General features: G+C 47.4%; 1 protein-coding gene across 8 annotated transcripts in view; it reads left to right on the top strand.

Moving 5' to 3' along the window:
- The first annotated feature begins 462 nt into the window (after positions 1 to 462).
- The window catches only part of cadps2 (Ca++-dependent secretion activator 2), a 145294-nt gene continuing 123400 nt past the window's right edge, over positions 463 to 22356 (top strand). For all 8 annotated transcript variants that reach the window (XM_076732778.1, XM_076732774.1, XM_076732777.1 and 5 more), the window contains exon 1: positions 463 to 975. In XM_076732778.1, the coding sequence (XP_076588893.1) occupies positions 631 to 975 (345 nt within the window). In that variant the 5' untranslated portion in view covers positions 463 to 630. The remainder of the gene's footprint in view (positions 976 to 22356) is intronic.

Genomic DNA, 22356 nt, shown 5'->3' with positions numbered 1-22356 from the left:
AACTGGCTCGATGTGTTAAACTGCTGCAGTTTGTCTGGAAGCAAAAGGCCAGCACTCAGGTGTTTAACTCCTCTGATGTGAAGAAGTGAGGACGCTTTTTTCCTGAAATGTCAGACTTTTCCTTTGATACCGTTAAACAAAGAGGTCTCGTTAATCGCTTTGATTGATCCTGGAAACAAACTATAAGGCTGCTGTTTTTTATTTTGACTGAAATGTGCTCCATGGGCTTGTTTCGGTACTTGAAACGCAGACAGAGTGAGACCTCTTCGCGGCCGCTGTCCTCTCTGTGCAGCGACAGGTTGCTCACCTGTGTGCAGGAGCGTCCGGAGCGCGCGGCAGCCAGTGACAGCGGGCGCGCGCTGCCATTCCAACACTCATCTCCGATGAGACGGAGCGAAAGGCACGCGCCGACAACCTCCAAATATTAACCGTTAAAACTCCGCCCACCCCCCCACCAAACACACGACGTTCCCGTGAGGTCGAGGCTCCTCCACCGACAGCAGCAGGGACGGAGTGTCGGTCGGTAAAGTGCAGCCGTTAACGCCACGTCGACTAAAACAAACAAACTCAAGCTTCAACAGTTGTTTCTGTGTTTCTGTCGGTCTGAACCGGAGCTTTACGCGCTGAGCCATGCTGGACCCGTCCTCCAGCGAGGACACCGGCGGGGAGTCCGACCCAGAAGTTGTCCAGGAGGCTCCGCGGAAAGCGGCTGCCTCCTCGGCGGGGAAACGCGGGAGCAACAGCCGGGCGGGCGGCCAGCAGCGCCAGTCCGCCGCACCTGGAGGAACCCGCGGCAAAGGTGCAAAAGACGACAACGCTACAGGTGAAGAGGAGGAGAGGAGGGAGCGCGAGCGGATCCAGAAGGAGGAAGAGGAGAGAAAAATTAAACTTCAGATTTACGTGTTCGTCCTGCGGTGCATAGCCTACCCGTTCAACGCGAAGCAGCCCACCGACATGGCCCGGCGGCAGCAGAAGGTGAGTCTGTGCCGCACGCTGACACCACATACACCTGTTGTGTGGTGTGGAGGGTGCCGCTGCTAAACTTCTACTGAAAATTTGTCGATTTAAAGCTGACCCTCTTACCTGACGGTGTATCGATAACAAACAACAAAAGTTAAATGATTCTGAATCATAACGAGACGCCGATGAATTCGGCATATATATGATCCTCCATTAATCACTTATTCCAACAAAACAGTTTCTTTTCTCTTCGATTCTCCTGTTGCTTCCACGTCGCTGCCGTTCCAAAACAGTGCCCGGAGGGCGATGGCACCATTGTGAGTCTGCAGTTCAATTTGAAGTATTTCGTAAACAAGCTGCATACTTTATGAAATGAATGCCGAATTCAACATCCACTGATTTCTTTGATGTCGGGTGCTTGGCTCGCTCGTGCAGTGTCTGTAGGCTTCGTATACGTCATGTCAACCTTAAATTGATTGAAATCCTTAAGGAATCTGGTGTAGATGTGAAGACATTCGCGGGAACTGAGATTATCTGTGTTTTCAGCACATGCTCTTTGCAGTTTTTTTTAAGTGTCTTGAAAAACGCATCAACGAAGCAGCCAACCTGCAGCAGCAGCAGCAGCATTACACCACCAGGTTATCCATCCATGCAGCTCTCATCAAATCAGAAACTGGGGAAACACCATCTCAGTAAACCATGACAGAAAAATCATTCAAGCCCACTTCCTCTTCAAATCCACTTTCCATAAACTCACTATAATCTGTATTTGTGCCATAACTCTTTAAATGCAACGTTAACACATGTAGACTGGCACTTGGTGGGTTTTCCTCCTCTAAAACATTCCCTGCAACACTGATGCTGCTTCACTATTGGTGGATTGAACGACTGATTGAGTATCGCTGCCTTGTTCAGGAGGGTAAATCTGCCCATGTGTTAAAAATATGAGATTGCCTTCAGTCTGAAGTTGTTTTGTGTTTTTTTCCTTTGCTTTGGCTGCATTGGATTGCAGCATGCAGTGAAGTGCCGTTCTTGGCTGCATCGCGTTCAAGGGCCATTCAGCTGAGTCGGTGCATCGCTCTCCCGGATTTGTCCACGTTAGATTCAGATGAATGAGCTCCTGCTTTGCCGGAGGGCAGCTCGGACCTGCAAGCTCTCGCTCATAAGAACAAGCAGGGAAGGCGGTTCTGACTGGAGAACCTCCATGTTCTCCTGCAGGTGGGAAGCCTGTTAACGAGCGTCTTAGTGTTTGATGTCGATATGCAGACGAGGAGTTTTCATTCAGCTTATATGAACTGAACGTGTTTGTCTGAGTGATGAATCCGCGCAGACAGAAGGCAGACGTGGGAGTTTATTTGTGTGCAAGCTTGAGTTCAGGATGTGAACCCCATGTTGCATTAATTAGACAGAAACTTGAGATCCAGCAGGAGAAACTGGCCTCTTCCTGAATTTTTATTTCCACTCCGTCTGAGCCTGGAAGCCGTGATTCTGCCTGCAGCGCTTCATAAGTAATCAGCGTGTGAATCATTAAAAGAATGTGGCATCGATCGGTCGTGTCACAGAGGAAGTGGAGTTTCTCATCTTGCGGTACCCTCGTGGTGGCAGTGAGCAGGTCTGTGTGGAGGGTTGCCAGTTTGAATCCCCTGACTCCTGCTGAGCAGACTGCTCTGGAGCTCTGCAGGATCCAGCCGTTCAGGATAGCGGCTCATTGGCAGGAGGGGATTCATCTGCAGAGGAAGAGGTCATCAGAGGGAAAACTGAGCTACCGACTGCGACAGGAAGCAGCTCTGAGAAGCTGGGACGAGGACGCTCCCACCTGAGTTAGCATGAATATGACGCAGGTCAGGTCTTTGCCAAACCTCGTGCTGATGCTGCAGCCAGTCCTCCTGCAGGTCTGCTCAGCCTTCATGTCAGTTCAGTGGTGAACCCTGAAATGTTGACGCTCACGGTTAGTTAACTGAGATTGACTCCATGTTGGGGACGTCCTCATCGTGTTGATGTCTGCTGATACAGAGTCCATGTGGCTTTTGGAAAGCAGCGGACTGATGTTTCTTCTCACTGATCTACAAACCAAAGTGTTTCTGTTGGTACCAAAAAGGCGTCGATATCGACCAAAGCACGACACCCAAAGACGTCGTTTTCCTCATTTTCTGACATCTGATAAACAATTAATAGATTTATAAATGACAGCTAGATTAATCAGTTATGAAAGTAATCGCTGACGATGTTTGACAAATTAAGGCTTGAAAGCTGTTTTTCATTGATGACCAGCTGGTTGCTTTTATGTGTGAAGACAACAGTTTATTGATTTGAACGTCGGCTTTATTATTTTGTGACATTTGACATGTTGTGACATGAAGCAGCGGTGGAGAAGTACTTTTACTGATGTTTTATTGATCCACATACGGAGCGTTTGGTTCGCCTGCAGCTCGCCGCCTAAACCTCCGTCTTCTTCTTCTTCTTGGTGTCATGTGACCTGCCTCGTTTCAGTTTGTTATCGTAGACGGTAAAAAATGTGGACGTGGTCTCCATGATGCCGCCCGCAGGTTTCTGCAGAGCCATCGTGAAGCTCAGTGACAGCAGCTCCAGCTGGCGCCATCTTGGCGTCGCCTGCCTCCACCAAACTCCCGGCTAATCCAGAAGTGGGCGAAGAGGTGGAGCGTGGGTGGAGCTGAATGAAGCCCACAGTTCACTGAGTTATTGTGCAGATCAGCTTCTCTGCAGGCGACGTCGTGTTTTTCCTGCGTTCCTCTGCGACGTCTAGCGTTAGACAGCCAATCAGCAGCATTAGTAGACCTTGGTAAAAGCACGCTGCGTGCTCATTGGCTCACCGACGCTGATGAGATTTTCTTCTGAGGTTTCAAAGTTTGGTCCCAGATGACAATGAATCTTTTGCTGCTCGATAGTACTCAATCAATTGTGTACTTGTACTTCTATAAGCAGAGTACATCCAGGTAGCCTCAGTGTCACCTCATTGTGTAATTATTGATTAGGAGACTGCCGCCGTGCCGCCGCTGTGTTTCTGTTGTTTCATTGGCTGTGATAGAGAGCGGCGAAGGTTTGCTGCAGAGGTCTTTGTCAGATACGCGTTTACTGAAAGGAGACGATAACTGAGGCTTTGTTCACCTTCCTGAACGTCGTTATCAGCTCCAACAATCAGCACTGCCATCAGAAGCTTCCAGATGTAAACACAAGCCGTCCAAGCTGACCAATCACAGCTCTTCTTGTCTCCATGTAGCCGCTGTAGTTCTGCTGTAACCCTTTAACACGGAGCTGAAGGTGAAGCTTCAGTGTGGAGCAGCGCCGGAGACGATTGTTTCCTCTCTGCCTCCTCTCGCCCACACTGCACAGAGACTTTGGCGTCGTCCTGAATCAGCTTCCCGCCGGCCGCGGCGGCTCCAGAGGAGGAGTTAATGATGCAAGCCGGTGCTTAGCGTCGGCCCGTGCTCAAAATCCGCCTGCGGCGGGTTCACTGCGGGCCTCGTGACGCCCGGGGTTTCACCCCCCTGAAAACACATTAAAGATGACGCTGGTTGTTTTTCAGCGTGGGGGAAGAATCCAGAGAGCGTTTGCTGTTTGTGTCTGTGACTGCACGCCGTCAAGTGACAGGAAGTCACTTTACAGCAGAGGAAGGTGATTGGACGAACCCCGAAACGTTTTGGTCATCGTTCTTTTATGGTTCACTGTTTTTAATCAACCTTTTCAACCTCTTCAACTAAAAGAAATGACAGAAAACTGATCTGTCGCCTTGTTCTTTTGTTTTTTGATGTCGCAGTCATTTATTAATTTTAGCTTCAGGCTTAACTTTTCCAACTTTATTTGGTTGCAGCACCTTTTTTGTCTTGAAAAGCATATATTAGATGTATCAAAAGAATGCACAATTAAAGTAATCATTTCAAGACATTTTCAGCATTTGTAGCAGATGCTGACAGAAACACGAATGAATGAATGAATCAGATCTTCACAGCTGCATCATTATTATCCACAAGATCCTCCACCATACATGTTCCCATCTTTCTTAACTTTCTTACTGATGGTTAAGGTGTGCTGACGTCGGTGATGTGATGTGTGAGTAAAGCTAACATTAGCTCAATAACGTTACTGCATGGGGTTATCCAAACGTTAACATTACAGTCAAATTGACGGACGCCTCGTTATAAACTGGGTCTAGAACTGCAGCATGAATACGACCGTGAAGTCACGCTCTCTGTGGCAGTCCAGAGCCCCGAAAACCTAAAACACCACTCAAGAACCAATGTGTGACGAGTCCTCTCTGAACCAGGCTGACCGTGAACCTGACGGCTTTGGGGGAAGTCTGGAGAGAACCTGAAGCGGAGAAACCAGCCGTGCCACATCGAGCCTTTCCTTGTTTACATAGTTTGAATGTTGGACTGAATGAGCTTTGCTGCTTCCTGTCAGCTTGTTGCATCGAGGATCTTCTATCTTGTCTGCCTTTTGCCACGGAGACGCTTTGAAGGAGAAGACGTCTTGTCTCAGTTTTTAATTCTGAGCTCGTCTTGGTGGTGGAGGTGTGTAAATACGTAATAGTCACTCTTGTGTCTCACAGGACTTTTCATATTTCACTGTACAAGCGTCTGGTATTGATGAAATCTTCCAGGAGCAGATTAAAAGTGTTGTGAATCCGACAGGAGGCAGAAAACAGCCCAGGTTTCACCGGAGGCCGTCGAGATAAAACACAGGATGTTTATTTCCCAGAGAGCTCAGTGACTCACTTTCATTCTTAGCTCTAATGAATAATTTACATTTCAAGTTGAAAAGCAGCTGATCAGACTGTCCCTGCAGGGCTACAAACCTGACCTGATCTGTGCAGGACTTCGACTAAACCGTGTGGAGAGCGGCCGAGTCAATAGTCATTTTGCTTTTCTTTATTTCTTTTCCTTTTAATTGTAAACAGAACAAAGAAATCTGAGCCAGCCTAGTTAAAACTCCTTTATTAAGGCACAAGGGACGGGGAAGATTTGAGGCGACCAAACGCAGCATCCTGGAAAGTTTGAACCTCCGGAGAGGCGAGCCGAGCCTCGACCCCCTGCCCTCTGTGTGGAGGCACTGTGGAAGCTTCTGCAGCCTGAGACGGTCGATTCAGATCTTTACCACCAGAGTCCTGGAGCCGAGTTTTGGTTGATGTGCGGTCGGTCGCTGCAGGGAGGCGGAGCAGCAGAGCACAGCTGGACGGCAGCCCGGAGCTGCAAAGGTTTGACTTCCACACTGGAAAGAGTATTTGCTGAGTTACTTCAAAGCTCTTTTTCTGCAGAACTTCAGGCCCGACTTCTGTCGTTTCTGTCTTCAGAGGTGGACGAGGAGCTGCCGCTGCCTCAGAAACCTGTGGAGCCTTCAGCTCTTTCCACACAGTTCTGAATGAAGGAGTGAAACATTAATGCTGTCACAGCCTGCGATGAGCGCTGGGCGCCAGACTTCAATACTTTTATGGCACTCACTTCTCACTTGGTACCAAGTTTCAGTAGCTAAGGAGAAAAATCTCATCAGTGAGCCAATAAGCATGAAGCTAGCTTGTACCAGGATCTAGTAATGCTGCTGATTGGCCGTCTAACGTTACATGTAGAGGCACGCAGGAAAAACACGGCGTCACACCCACAGAGGGGTTTCACTTTCGTTGTGCTGCTTGTTAGCCAGCCAGTGAAGCTACCAGCCCGACTGGTCAACAGAGAAGATGTCCTGAAGCTGACACTTTGGGTGGTTGTCATACCCGGGCGAGACGAAGTAAGAGGGAGTTTGGGCTCCGCTGGCCGAGAATTCTTTTCTTTGGAACTGAGTAAAAGCTGACCTGATTTCCAAACAGCATAGCTGACACTTTTCTGTGCTTTTCCCAGCAAGATTACGTTTTTATTTTCATCTTTTACATTTAAAAAGTAACAAAACAGGAAAAGGGCCTGCAGCCACAGTTTGGGCTCCCTGCATGGTCAGTACTGAGCAGCACCTCCTTGGGCAACTATCACAGCTTGTAAAGGCTTTTTGTAGCCAGCTGAGAGTCTTTCAGGGCTTATTTTGGAGATTTTCACCCTCTTTTCCTTTCAAAAGGCTTCTTCTTCTGTGAGATACTTGGGTCGTCTAGCATGCTGAGGTAGTCCACAGTGGGTTCTGAGGAGTGTTTTCCCTGCATCAGGCTTGTTGAGATGTTCCTTTGCAAACCTCTGATGCCTAATTTTGTGCAGTAACTTTGTGTTGCTGCAGTAGAGCTGTGCTCCACCACCGCAGAGTCTGCTAAATCTTCATGAAGGTTTAATTTGCCTTTCCAACAGTCCTGCAGTCCTCTCTTGACCTCCACTGTTCCTGCTAACTGACATTTCTTAATGACATTACAAACTGAGGAAAAACGACCTTCTTGTCGGCCTTCTGCTGCTTTGTGGACATCCGTTTATTTTTCTGAGTGCAGGCAGCTGCTTAGAGGAGCTCAGGGCTGCTGATTGTTGGGACAAAGTCTGAGGGGTCACAGTATTTCTAAAGCTTATTTTGCACCACTTTCCTGACAATGACTGGAGCCACAGCACTATGGAGCTAATTAAGGTCAAAACTTTGGTAAAAGTTCTGTGAGAGCTCAAATCTCTTGGGCTCCCCAAACTTTTGCATGATCCTCTTTTCCTTTTTTCTCTCTACAAAACAAAAATAATGCACTAATGTTGCTTAAAATGTTGAAGAGAGTGATTCATCTCTAACTTTATGCCTTTTGGAGATCAGTTTCTACTCACTTAGTGATCAACAGAAACAGAACGTTTGCATGCCTCTGTGTGTGAACAGCTTCCTCGTTTGAAGAGACCAAGTCCATCATAATGTGTAATGTACCTTTGTGTTTGTTAAAATGGATTTTCTCAGCTTGCCATCGACTGGAGCCTCGTTCTGGTTCCGGTATGGAAACGTTTGGACTGAAACCGGCCGCATCTCGCATTGCTCAGCAGCATCTCTGAATATCCTCCGATCTGCAGCCTTGAAGCTTCTCTGATTTAAAATGCAGAACGTGGTTCAAGTGGTCAGAGTTAAGTAGCCGATAATAGAAACGAGTGAATATATTTTTCCTGACATTATGAGGAAACTCCCACCTGTTTTGTGTTATTGCCGCTCAAACGCTGGAAGCCTCCAGTCTTCCCCCGGTGTTTCTGTTTTTGTCCTGTTTCCAAGCGTCTGACAAAGCGAGCAGGGAAACCAGAACGGCAGAAACCCCCTCTTGATGGAGACCCACGCCTCCCTCCCTCCACACATCTAATCCCCTGGCAGCTGTTCATTACACAAACAAGATAAACACCATCTCCTCCTGCTCCTCTGCTATAAGAAGCTACTTCTGCTGATGTTGGGGGCTTGTTTTTTTCCGGTGGGTGGTGGGCGCGAATTTTGGCTGCAGATTTGCTGGAGGCGACTTCCGTCCTCCTTTGTCATCCCTCCTTCCCCTGTCAGATTCCCTGAGACGGAGCTCTTCTCAGAGGGTTATGTAACCTCTCCTCCTCCTCCTCCTCCTTCTCCTCCTCCTCCTCCTCCTCTTGGGGAAGTGAAAGGATGTCTCAGCAGGGCTCTCACAGAGCAGGGAGCTCCGTGAAGAGCATCAGACAGCGAGTCAGCCCGGCCCCGGGGCCAAAGACGGCCCTCAGTCAGCTCAAACTCTCTGCAGTCAGCAGTACTTTACAGTACACTGCAGTACAGTGACTCTAATACTGTACTGCACGCGGCTGTTTTAAATATGGAATCTATGCGTTGGAGATGCAAAGTCTTTGTTTTATCACCAAATGTTAGAAAACCAATTTGTTTTATGCTTCAAGTCGATGCTGAAAAATCAACAGATCGTGTTTAAAATGAATCACAGAATCACATAAAACAGTTCTGGTTAATTCATCAATTAGTTGATCAAGAAGAAATAAATTGTCAATTGTGATCATCAGTTAATCATCTGTGTGATTGACATGGACTCCAGAGTCTTCAGCCGTGCTAGCGGCTCTGTGAGGCTCTGCTTAAGCTACGTGCTAATGTCGGCACGCTAATATGCTCACAGTGACGGTGGCAGGTATCATCTTTAGCATGTTTGCCATCATGCTAACATTTGCTGGTTGGTTGGTTCGGAGTAAAGCTGAGGCTCATGGGAAAGTCATGAGACTCACAGGCGCAGTGTTTGGTCATCAAACGAAGGACTGGACGCAGTAAAATGTGACTGCAGATCAGCACAGCTCACGGGCAGAGTCCAGAGTCCGGTGGAACACAGGCTGTTTTACGTCCAGCTTCAGTGGTTTCCTGAACATGAGAGTGGACACAGTGGAAACAACCTTCGGCAGAATAAAGCTGGATCATCTCCCGTCTGACGGAGTCAACACAAACTGAAGCGATTCGGCCGGAGCCTGTTGTTCTCTGACAACTTTCAGCGTTCGAGGCTCCAAGTCGAGAAAAGCAACGAGATCTCGTGAGTTCCAACCAGGAAACGCCTGGCAGGAAAGGTGTGAGGGGAGGTGTTTGTCAGAGTGACGAAGAATGAAAACTCATCCTCAGATCCGTCAAAGTCCAAAAACAGTGATTTGTTTCCTGCTGAGGGGATGGAAACAGGAGGCCTGGACGAAGACGAAGGAAGCGTTTTGCAGGTTTGCTGTGAGGGCTTCAGTATCTCAGACGACGTCATGCAGGCGCCACGACTGACCCTCGTGGTTACGTCACGATTGCTCGGCTGAGTTTCGTTTCCTCTTGTTGCTGCCTCTTCTCCTCAGCGTCTCTCCTGAGAATCCTTATTTTGCTGCCGTCTTTAACGGGTTCATTTATTTACCATTTTACAACACGGGGCTGTGTAACGATGCAGCTTGTATTCCCTTTATGCTGCTCACAAAAGAAAACAAAATAGAACTGGATGAATAAATAATAACACTGTTTTTGTTGGAGTGCAGAGGATGAATGGAGGAGTCTCCAGCCCGAGGAAGGAAGCTTTTTGGGTTGTCTTCAGTGTCGTTAGCGTCCTTCAGGCTTCTGTGCAGACGCCTGGCTGATACCACTGACAGTCTGTCGATGTTTGCATCACCTGCTGCAGAGCCTCATCCCAGTTCGCTCTTCTTAAGTCTCCTTAAAAAAGACGTTTCGTTACCTTCTGTCTGTAGATTTCAACCTCGTGTCACCTCATTGGTTTCAGAACAATCGCTAAAAGGACTGCATAAAGTTAAAATTTAAAATTTGAAAGTATTTTTGGTAAATGTGCTCCTCTGTGGGAACGCCTGCTGTGTCTTTGCTGCTTCATCACGTATGCAGTGTTGTAGTCACTGATGTACTCTTACGTGTAATCGAAGTATACTGAAGTACACGGAGTACCTGAGATGTTTAAGAAACTTAGGTTGTGCTTCAGAAAATGTATTAACAGTGTAAGACTAAAAGCATCCAAGAAGGCATCAGCAGTGAAATCATATTATTATTTGAATACACCGCTTAAGTCGAATTTGAGTGGTTTCAGTTGAACAGTGTGAGTGAGGCTGGAGGGGAGGGACGAGGAACATGAGGACACCCTGTGCACTCTTATACCTTTATGTTGATTGATGCTGGTTATTGTACACGCTTCAGAAGAAAAAAGCATTGATGAACTGGGACATCAACAGAAATGTTGACTGAACAAATAAATCCATAAATGAAGTTTTCAGCCTCAGAAACTCTGTGTGAGTGACTCTTGGGTTGTTTTGCTGCTGTCCAGCTGCAGAGAACTCATTAAATTTGCAGCACCTTCATTCACCACGTTGGTGTTCTGGGTGCAAACTCAGCGACTTGTTTTCAGTTCAGAATGTTTTTTCTGCTGCAGAGATTCAGACTCAGACAGTTTACGATGATAGAAGACAGCAGAAAATACTCACATTGGCCAAGAGGAATGCTAGCATGCTAGCATCATGGCTGTCGGTTGGCCTGTCTCTCAGTCCGTCTGTCCAGCTGTTGGATGGATTGCTTTGAAGTTTGTGCAGACGTTCATGTTTTCCAGAGGATGAACTGTTTTTACTTTAATCCTCCTTTGTCCAGTTCTTCTGTTTCAGGCCAAATAAAAATGGCCGTCACTCCCATCAGCCTCAGCTGTACTTTGTATTTGTTGCTGCTGTAATTAGCAAACGTTAGCGTGCTGACAAGCTAAAGTCAGATGAACATACGAGATAAACGTGAGCATGTTGGCGAACTGACAGCTCAAAGCGCAGAAGTCTGAAGTGTTTGATCAATGATTCAAATAATTAATCGGCTCTGAAAACAGTGGCCTGCTAATCAGTCATTTAGATTAATTGTCTGGTTTGAGAAACTCAAGCTACTTCCTGCTTTCCTCTCGATTGTGGCAGCACTGGTTATTTTAAGCTGTTTGTCAGGACAGTCTCCCCGTTCGTACACCCACAGCAGAAAGTCCAGCATGCATTGCAGAGACTTGAACGGGGAAACCTCTGGCTCTCTAGCACTTAGCGCTGGTCTCTCTCTTCACCTACACAGACCTCTCGGCTGAATAAAATGAATTACAGCAGATCAGTGGGAGTGCGCTGAATGCTGAGACTGACGACACATCGCAGTGAGGCTGTGAGGGGGAGTGCAGACCTGAAAATCCCTGTGCAGCCTAACGTTTGCAGTGTGAGGCTGGACTCGACTCTCTGCTCTCCTTTTAGTCATTTCACATTGTGTGAAAGTGAAGTTCTTGTATGTTCAGACGAAATGAAACACTGAAGGCTTTTCTCCGTCTCTGAGCTTCTTTCTGTCTCTGCTCTGACCTGTTGTGCACATCGTTAGAAATCATTAAAATGGTGACAGATTCCAGAATGAGTTTCATGTTTTGGTACAAGCAACCGAACAAAGGCTGAGCTCTGTTTTGTCGTGACGGCGTGCTGCTTGCTGGGAAACCCACCGAAATGGTGGTACAGGCAGGTGTTAGAGGTGCCGTGGTAAACATTAGTTTCATCTTTTCAGAGCTTGTTGAGCATGTTGGCAGAGACAGAACAGTATATTTTCCATTTGGATTCAGCCAAGTAAAATCTGTTTATTGGTCTGTATTGTCTATAAGGCTGTTGGTGCATAAAAGATGTTTACATGCAGCACAGAGCTGGTTAAAGATAGGTGGTACGCTCTGCATGTCGAGGTGAAATGGAGTGGAAACTAACTCAAGCTGACTCAAGCTGACATTGTGCCTTGTGCACTCAAAGTTCCCCTTGATTATTTTTGGGGTCAGAATATTAGAAACACCTTGAAGTGTAGCCCAGTGCAGCACCACCGCTAACTGTGACCTCTGTACATTTGGCTGCATTAAATTGTGCCGGCATTCCTAATAAATTGGCCACTGGGAGTACAGATCGGGTCACACGGGGTTAAATCCACGTTGTCTGCACCACTCGAACCCTCTGGAGGCCGATGATATTTCTGAGTCGTCATGAATAAATCGGTATTGACAGGTTGAGCGGCTTGCATCATGTCCCCGTGTGGCAGCCGGATCAGCCGGCGGTTTCGCTCCGTGCTTCTTGTGGCTAATGAAGTCCCGCGAGGCGTCCCCGCCGCGGAGATGCCTCCGCACGCCGCTCGTCTGTTAGGATGACGGCCCGTTCTGTCGTCCCCCTGGAAAAGCTCTTGAGATCGCGGTGCCTCCGTGTGCTTGTGCAGTAAAATGCAGATTTAGATCTCTGAAACGGAGGTTTGTTGAGCAGCGGCTCGCCGGCTCTCGGGGCGACGAGCACAGGTGTCGGGTTTGTCTTCGCGCAGAGCGTCTTGTCTGTCACTTAGGTTTGTTCTTGTTTGCTGTGTTTTGATGATTCCTTTGAGATGACTTTGGTATTCTGATACTGAGTAATTGAGCTGTTGGGTTTAAAAAAAGAAGGCAATCCCACGCTGCATGTCGTGTCTTAGGTTTTGTCGTTCCACCTACACCTAACCCTCCGTTTTGGCAGCAGCTGTTTAAGAATCCAGAGGCTGCTGTTCTCAGGAACGACACTCAATCCTGCCTCACAGCTAAACTTGGTGAAGAACCTCAATGGGTGTAATCCACTCTTTAAAAAAAAAGACAAAGATGAACAGAGATGTCTCAAGTACATCCTCTCTGGCAGCTAAACTCGGTTTGGCAGCCGTCTCTAAGTCTGCTGTAGAGTCATGATGCCTTCAGTCCTCCATCGGAGACGGGTTTCATCAATGTGTCATTCAGTTAAGCAACTAGTTAGCTCCAAGGCTGAAGTCTGTCTCTGCCACAGACTGATGTGATGCACCCGCAATAATCTGATTTGAGGGAAGTTAAAAAAGGCCAAGGCCCCAGTAAAACTTTATTTTCATTTCACATGGCCACAATATATGAAGCCTTCAGCAGCTCTGGATGGCTGAAAAACAGAGCTTTGCTATTCTTATCTGTTTGTCCCGATGGCGTTTTCAGACAGAGCGGAGCTGCGTCCAAGCTCGGCGGACAGACGAGTAGACGTGAGTTCACCCAAAGTGGTGGCGCGGACCTGTCGACGGGGTGAAGGATAGTTGGTGAACTACCGTAGCTGGCAAGCAAATGGCTAACACCTTAGCAACCTGAGCTAGCTCTAGTCAGTTATCGCTAAACTTTGTTCTGTTTTCTTTGTACTGGGCCGTTTACCCAGTTATTAGCTCTCCAAGCTAACAAGCTCTTCCCATTAGCTTGGGTGCTAAGGGTACCCGCAGGTTATTGAAAAGAAGTGTTTGTACCATCGACCTCTCTCATAATCTGTAAGCCGTTCTGTTTCTGTGGAGCAGTTTATACTCAAACAAGGTTAAATAAAAGTTGATGGTCGTTCGCAGCTAATAAGCTATGATAGCTTCCTCCGTTGTTGACTGTCTGCCTTTAGCACAATCAAGATGGCCTCCTGTCAGTCAGCGATGCTGCTTAGCGTGCTAGTGTTCACCAAAGCTCGTCCAGAAGATTTCTGTGGTTTTACTGAATTGCTGCAATGAATCCTGGGAGATGGAGGATCCGGTGTTTCTCGAGTGACCAGCAGATGGAATATTTTGGCCTCTGCTGCTTTGATTTTGACTTTTTAAAACCTGTCTGACTTTATCAAAATGAAAAACTAAATCCCTGGAATTCTCCTTTTTGGTGCATCCAGGAGTTTGTTTCCCCCAGAAACGACAGCGTTTAGATATTAATGCTCAAATGTAAAATTCATGCCGAAGTCGGCAGAAACGCAGTGTTTCCTGCTCTCTCCGAGCTCTTTCAGACTGTCATTATATTTTCCAGAGCAGTGGAGCGTGAGCAGCAACCCAGTCACGTGTTTGGGCTTTTGTGTGTCAGCTCAGTGTGATTCTCTTCATTTTTCTGTTTTCTTGTCTTTTACAGAACGCTTCTCTATCATGTTGAGTCTAAAACTGGAGCTCCAGCAGGGCTGCGTACAGTCTTTTAATCGATTTTTCACTGAAATGCTCAGTTATCAGCGTCAGCCCATCAAAGGAGCAGAATTAACCCAACAACACGTTAGATTTGTCTTTTCTTTAAACTAATTGTTTCCATTGTAGGTCTTAATAGAAAATGAATCTGCATGGCGATCGGTCCGCTCAGTGTGGTGGTTTGTGGGATTAATGAGAGTCAGCCCACACGTTTCTGTGCCTCCTTTGTGTTCTCGTGAACTCTTAATTGAGTGGAGGTACTGTAAAGCACAAAGCCTCTGCAGATCGCTCTCTGTGAAATCCAAAATGACACCTTTTGTATAAGCAATCAGTTTGCTTTTCACAGCCGAACCCTTCACATCAGAGTCACGTCTGATTGAATTTCTCCCTCCAAACTGCACAATCATCCTGCTTTAGACCTTTCAATTACCTCTCTGCTTGTTAATCATCAGCCTCTCTCCACCCATCCGGCACTTTACCTTTCGGTCTCACGCTGAGTTGTTGTCATTCGTCCGTCCAGCAGCTGTACCCGCCCGTCCTCGATGGTCGCTGTGAGGCGGGACCCAACGTGAGATTTTGAGTGAAATGTTTGAAACCATTGGATGGATTTCCATGAAGTTTTCTGCAGACATTCACGTCCCCTCAGGATGAATTTTAATAACCTTGCTGATGCTTCGACTTGTGCTGCCAATAGCCAACTTTTTGATTTGTCCGCCATGTGGGAAAAAAAAAAAAATTCCCATCAGCCTCAGCTGTTCTTTGTGTTTAGTGTTGATTAGCAAATATTAGCATGCTAGCACATTCAGCTAACATGATGAACATGTAAACATCGTGTTAGTCGTCACTTTGAGCGTGTTAGCGTACTGGCTTTAGCATTTAGCTTCAAGAACTGCTGTTCCTACGCACAGGCTCATAGAGCTGCTCGCACGGCTGTAGACTCATAGGGCGACCACAACACTGGATACTAAGATGGACAAAGATGCCCCACAATGCAATGTGACGATGACGGCGATGTGTGTGTACAAACACATGATCGTGGTAAACTGACCTTAACCATTAAATTTCACACAAGCCAGGTGCTACGTATTAAGAAATGTTGGCGTAGCGTTTGTTGCTTATGTTTTCTAGTAATTTAAAGATTATTTGGCGAAGATGAAGCCCACGAGATCAAAGCACGAGTTTGTCTGTGGCTCACGTCGCTTCACTTGAAAAGACTAGTAAAAAACTAGTATTTTTTTACACAAAAGTATGTTGAACAGTCGTACACATGTCGAGTTTGTAGTATGGGATTCTGCTTCTTTCAGGGTCATAAAGCTTCTTTTTGCACGTTTTATTTAATTTAAAGTCATCACGTACATGTTGACAGACATCCAAGCTCATCTCTGTCTAAACACCTCATCAGGATTCAGGTTGATTGGATTTCCTTCCTCATTGGTTTCAGTTCATTTCTGTGAATCTGGACCTGCAGAGCCTTGAAGCTCGCTGCAGAGACGTCATCCATCACTGTCGATGTGTAGTCACTTACTTTTCACGTCATCGTTGGCCGGTAATGCAGTTGAGTGCTGAAACTTCTCCTTTCTGGTGCATTCAAGGACACTGTGACATCTGTGACAACCTTTTTAAAGCTAAAAGGACCAAAGTCATGTGATTGTTTCGCACTTTGTTCACATTAAGCAATCCTCGAAGGGCCAGTGTCGTCAAACTCCTGCTTTCTGAACCAGTTTATTTTTTGTTGATGCAGCTGCTTGTGCTGGTTTCTTCTGCGACACCAATAAGTTGCGTCCGACTGGCTGTTTAGCAGCTTTGCATTGATGGATGTTCAAAGAAAAGGTCTTATTGGGGCGTTTTCTCACCCCCCCTCCTTTATTCTTCCTGAGCTGTTGAAGACGTCTTCTGCTCTCAGCCATGTTAGTTTCAGTCCCTGATCAGGGCGTCTGCAGCAAACAGCCGTGTTTTAACTCTCTTTGATCCCTCCACCCAGCAAATATAATGATCACCCGCGGAAACGGGGATTATTTTACATGCTCTCCATGCAGAGCCTCGCATTTAACCCCGTCCATGCTAATGAAGGGAACGGGGATCTGACGAGCTTCAGAATGGCGTCTAACACTTCCCTCAACGTAGGCCGAAGCTTTTTGTGTTAATTAAACACACCGCTGACACATTGTTGCTCCATTTCACAAAGTTTTGTTTTTCGCCTCTTCAGTTTTTGGCTCCAATCAGCTGCCAGTTTGTCCCAGTGGCCAACTGTTGTACTGCAGCTTGAAACCCCCTGCAGCCCAGAGAGACTTTCCCCATAGACCACCATTATAACAAAGACCTCTGAAAAACCTCAATGTATTATGAATTTTTAAAGTACTGTGAAGGCTCAGTATTCAGTATTTCTTAAATCTTTAGTCTAGCTTAGGACACAGACTGCAAGCTATGGGAAACTGCTAGCGTGGCGCTAAAGTCCTGAAATACAAGCACCTCAATGTTAAATCTATACACAGACAGTATAATTCTGCATTACTGCATTACATCATTATTATATAAATGCCCCCCCCCCCCCAAAGGGATCAATACAGTGTTCTGATACTGACACAAATGCAGAAACAACAGTCGGTGGTTTTAGGCGCAGATGAACGAGGTCACAGTCACGTGGAATGAGTCGTGCTCTGGGAGCAGCATTACGCTCCTCCAGCGCTCCTCTTTATGTGCTAGTTTACAGCAGGCAGCAGTAACTCAGTTTGAGGAGCCTTAGGGGGTTTGATAGTAAAGGGGAGGGGGTGCTGATGAGCTCTTGAGGTGTTAGCTGGTGTATTTCTGAGCTTTGGACGGAGCCAGGCTAGCTGTTTGCCGCTGCTGCCAGTCTTTATGCTATGCTAGGCTAAACAGGTCCCGACTCCAGCTGCGGACACGCACATCCACGGACTTTCACTCTGGAATAACCGTCTCCGTCTTTGCCGAAATGAGTGACACAGCTGGACATTCATACGACAGCAGAGAGAGAAAAGAGAGGAGGTGAGAATAGGAAGGCTGAGGCTGACTTTGGTCGTTGAGGGAAACTGTCTCTCAGGTTTGTCATGGCTGATTCTCCCCCACAGCGCCTCTGCTCTGTGCTGATAAAGACACACACACACACACACACACACACACACACACACACAGTACATTCCTTTACGTACAGTATACAACGTGATGGAGCAGCTGCCCACATTGATCTCGTTAACATCAAACGCTCGGACACTTCCAGATGTCTCGCCCCCGTTTGTTGTCCTCGTGCTGGTTTGGTGTTTGTGCTGTTTGTAGAACAGCGCAGTGGTGCATAAGAGTAAGCGACGTCCTCGTTACGACGCCGATCACCTGCCCGGTGTGGACTCATTAAGGGTCTGGGAGTGAGAGGATGTGTGAACGCAGCAGGAGCTCAGCTGAAAGCAGCATCCTTCATTCACAACAACAGCTGATCTTGTTGTATTTGACAGGGACAGCGCGGGGACAGTTTGTGCTGCTGTAAATCAACACTTTCAAAGTGCAGCTCACACTGACCCTCAGTGAGGAGGGCAGTGTCAGCTGACGTGTCACGTGACGCCCACGGCACACACCTTATGCATCATTCGTCAAAGTACGGAAGCTGCGTTACTCCAATCCTGAAGGTGATAAAACAGCTGCTTTTCTGCACAGTTTACATGCGTCAATACGCCAAAGGTCAAAGGTCAGCGTCACTGTGACATCATAAAGTGGTGCAGAAACTCCATGACTCAGGAACAGAAGGCAGACTGTGACCATACTTCACATTTGCTCAGCTCCTGAATTGTTGGCGTTGTGCACACATGGTCTGACCACCTCTCTGCGTCCACTCCCTTCTGTCTGTCTGCTGTGACGTCTTTTCTCTGACGCAGCAGTCTGCCTTCGCCTCCTCGTCGCGCCTCTGTTTTATTTTAATCAGCTCTCGAGTCGCAGTTGAAATCACAGTCTGAACTGTAATTTCCAGACTGCCATGAAAGATCCTTTTCAGCTGGATGAAGTCACAGGAGATTCATAATGGTTTGTGTTACAGTTTGTGAACCTCATGGATGAAGATTTTGGATTTTCTTTAGCTTTATTATTCATCTTAATCTGAGAGCGTGTGTGACTGCAGGCCCAAATCTGATTCTCACATTTTTATTCTTATTATTTTGCCTCATATTTCACTTTCATATAAATCAGACACACTGTGATTATTATGATTTTCTTTCATTTCTGTGGAATTCATGCGACTTTTACGGCGCTCTCTGGCCTGGACTGTCTCGCTGTGAGACCCCTGTGAGGAGGCGCTGACAGATGAACCCTCCACATCCTGAACTTTCGGTTGAAATCTGTTTCTGTGAAGACGTTCACGTCCCCGTCAAACCGGTCCTGCCTGCCACGCTCTCACCTCCGTCGGAAGCAGCGGCCGTTGCGCCACAAAAAGCCATGAACGAACGAACGTCACACTGGAGTCGGGCGTTTGCTGCGTTTCCAAAATAATGTGAACAACCAAAAGTTGTGGACAGATTGAAATCACGATAATCAACGCAGCATCACCTTGACGTGAATTGACATGATAAACTTGTTTTTAACTGTTGATTTAAATTGTTTAGCGTTTTGGTCGAACGTTTCTTGTTAACTGATGAAGTTTGTGGTGTCGGCAGCAGAGGCGGCCGGTCGGAGACGAACCACGCAGCTCATTATTTTTAATTGGCTCCACAGTTTTCCTTCTGGTCACCTCTGGCTTAAAACATCCAGCTGTGAATCGCGAGGCCTCTGTGTGTTTATGAAATGAAGTCAAGCAGCTTCATGGTGAGCGCAGAGTTTCCACTCAAGAAGTCTTTATTACGTGTTTTAGCCTGAAGTTAATTCACACCTCTGTGAGTCAGTTCACGTCTTTCTGTCGACTTAATATGCAGCAATTCTGTGTCTGAAATTTGCTTTGCGTTCAGTCTGGATACATTTTTTGGAGGCTTTTCTCTCAAAGTGAAGCAGGATTCGTCTGTCGGTCTCTTACTGAGCTCCTCGTACCGGCGCTCTGTGGCAGCTGTGATGCTTTACAGCTGATTCAGCCTTCAGATCATTTCTGCAGTAAATAAACCGACTTGTTTTCACTCAACAGGGATTTATTTCCTCTGTGGCAGAAAAAAAACCAACTACACTAACTTTGAAAGTCACACGATGTGCGGACTTGAAGAAACTTGCTAGCCTAGCCGCATCGAGAGCCAACGTCCTGACATCAAGTCTGGGCAGCCTCTCATAGCGTTTCTTTTAGACGAGCGGCGTCCCCCAGGGGGGAAAGATGAAGCCCATAAAGAGCCAAGAACTGCTCCTCGAATGGTTGCAGGAGGCTGGCTCCAAAAGCCAGTCAATCCCCATAGACTTCCATATTAAAATGCCCAAATTCAGCAGAGATAAACATGTTTACAGTCTTGTCTCTATAGCTAATTTCATGACAGCTGTACAGGGGAGAATCTTCATTCAGCTCACGCATTTCAATTATATTTAGGCTTAAAATTATTTATTCATAATTATGGGCACGGCTGCTTTGAGAGACAGCTCGGTTTCAGCAACCAGGCTTCATTTGGCCCACCTCAGCTCCACCTCTGCCTGTTTTTGGATCAGCTGGGAGTTTGGTGGAGTAAGACGCCGCCAAGATGGAGTCGCTGTCACTGAGCTTCACTTCAGGAACCTGTGAAGACTCCGTCCATGTTTTATACAGTCTGTGCTTTTAGGAAAAGCCAAACCTCCCCGAAGGACCCAGCGGAGAGTTTGTCTGCCTCGTTGGCTCGAATAGAAAGTAGAGGCTTCAGTTGTCGACTCTCAGTCTCCAATGTAAACCCGTACTTGGGTTTACTCTAAGACGACTGCATCCACTGCAGCACCTGTGACTGGAAGCTGAAAGCTTCCTGACTTTAACAGGGTTGGACCAGGATCAGAAGAAACTGCAGCTCCCAGGAACATGTGCCAGCATGGCAGCACATCACCAGACCTTTCTTTAAAGAACGTACTATCTCCCACGCTGCTGCTGTTCTCACAGACATGACTGAGCTCCAGAGCCCCTCAACCCGCCCATGGACTCTGGACTCGAGGCCGCGGCCTGTGGCCTCATGGGAAATGGTGTTGAGAAAGGCTCAACAGTAGAGGTGTCAGAGGGATTTTCTCACTCCTGCAGACTTCAGATTTCTTCGAAGGCTTCCAGCAATCTGTAATGCAACACTGTGCAGGAGGCAGCATTTCCCTCCACTTCAACAGCATCTCTGCTTCTTTTTGTGGTGCAAACCCACTTTTTCACACAGTCTCCAGAAGAAATATTGTCTCATTTGCAGCGATACGTTATAGTTTTGTCAAAGCATGAGAGCGGCGAGCGTCTCTCCTGAGGCTGAGGACATGAAAGCAGCTGAAGTAAACAGCAGCAAAAGGCCGGAGCTGTGGAGTGTCTTCACGAAGACGTCCCCTCCGACCGCTGTCTGTTGGACGGCTTTAAAACGTCTCGACACCTCCTCAGCCTCTCGTCAGGCTCTGACAGGTGACGCTGGAGCATATTTGGCTGGTGTTGAAGTGCTTTGAATCGGATTGTTAACGCGGCGCCGGCTCTCTGGATGCTCTAATCTAATAAAAGACTTGAACTGGCTCTGCGCAGCGATGATCAATTGATTCAAACGGCCTCGGCGGACGAGCCGAGGCAGCGCTCCGCTTCTATTTTTATCCCTCCACTGGTGAAGTCACAGCCGTCATCTCCCTTCTCCCCAGTCCAGTCTTTTCAATCTCATCCTCCCCTCTCTGCAGCTCAGACTCCCCCTCTCCTCCTCCTCCTCGTCCTCCCTCTGCTCTCGTTGCCTGCTGCGACCCAGTGGAGAGTTTTTCCGCCTCATTGGCTCGATCCACCGGCGGTCATCAGAAAGTGGAGGCTCCGGTCGGATTCCAGCGCTCGTACAGCCGTCGCTTCCTCGTCCCTCTGAGACGCAGTGCCTGCTTTCGACACTCAATCTCCAATATTTTCATGTCGAACAGCTTTTTTCACTCTCATCCAGGCCGGGGGACAGGAAGTGCAACCGCTAAATGAGCTTTGCACAGCCGGTCTTGAGGAAGGCCCTGAGCTCTTATCTCGGCCCCCACAGGAGCTTCTGTCTGTCAGAGGCTGAACCACCAAAGACCCAGCTGTCGATTATAAAGCACCTGCAACAGGAGACGGTGATGATTCCTGAGCTTCCTGTGATTGTAACAGATCAGAGGGGAGATTTCAGTGTCTCTGACCGCCAGTGGTTCAGTAAGATGAAAGGGTCAAAGGTCACCGGTCGTGAGAGCTGGATGGAACAAATGTTCTCGTCACTGCAGATTTCACAGCTGTCGGTTTCTAATCACTGACTGTCATGTTCATCATTGGTTGATTTTGTTGATTGATTGTTGGTTTGGTCTATAAACGTCAACTGTTTCCAGGTGATGCCATCAGACTTCTTGTTTCAGTCCCAAACACCTGGGACATTTTTGTGAAGTGGTGAGATTTCCAGCTTCATGTCTGGTTGACTCGATGGGTCCTTCAGTCCAAACGTGGTCTGAGCAGACGTCAGTGCAGCTGGGATTTAAAATCAGAGTGAAATCATACCTTCACAAACTGATCTGTCTTCTCACAGCCGTGTCTGTTTGCTTGCTTTTATAAGAGCACTGATTGACCCACCCAGCTCTCAGGGTTGTGATTGGCTGAGCAGGGAGCGGCCTCACTGTTGTTTGCCGTCATGCTGCGTTGACGATGGCTGACGGGGCTTCCTTTGCTGAAGCTTCGTCTTTCTCAGCTGAAGCATGTCCGTGTTGATCCACTGACGGTTTGTTCTGGGCGTCACGTCAGTGCAGGACGGTGAATCCTGAGAACTGAAACACGACTCTGATCATTAAACCAACCAGAGAGCAACAATACGAGGAAACGGCTGAGAAAGTGGCGACTTCGGCGGGTTTCCTTCCTCTGATACTGAGGGACAGATTCCTGGATCTGAACCAGGAATCACAAACTGAAAGTCTGTAGAGGTTTTCCATAATGCCACCGTCAGTGTCGGCAAACGGGCGGGTTATTTATTCGGGTGGAGAAAC

The sequence above is a fragment of the Chaetodon auriga genome, chromosome 6 (assembly GCF_051107435.1).
Source record: "Chaetodon auriga isolate fChaAug3 chromosome 6, fChaAug3.hap1, whole genome shotgun sequence".
In the NCBI taxonomy this organism is placed as follows: Eukaryota; Metazoa; Chordata; class Actinopteri; order Chaetodontiformes; family Chaetodontidae; genus Chaetodon; species Chaetodon auriga.
Note: the sequence above shows the minus strand (reverse complement) of the source record. Positions and strands in the feature narration are given on the sequence as shown.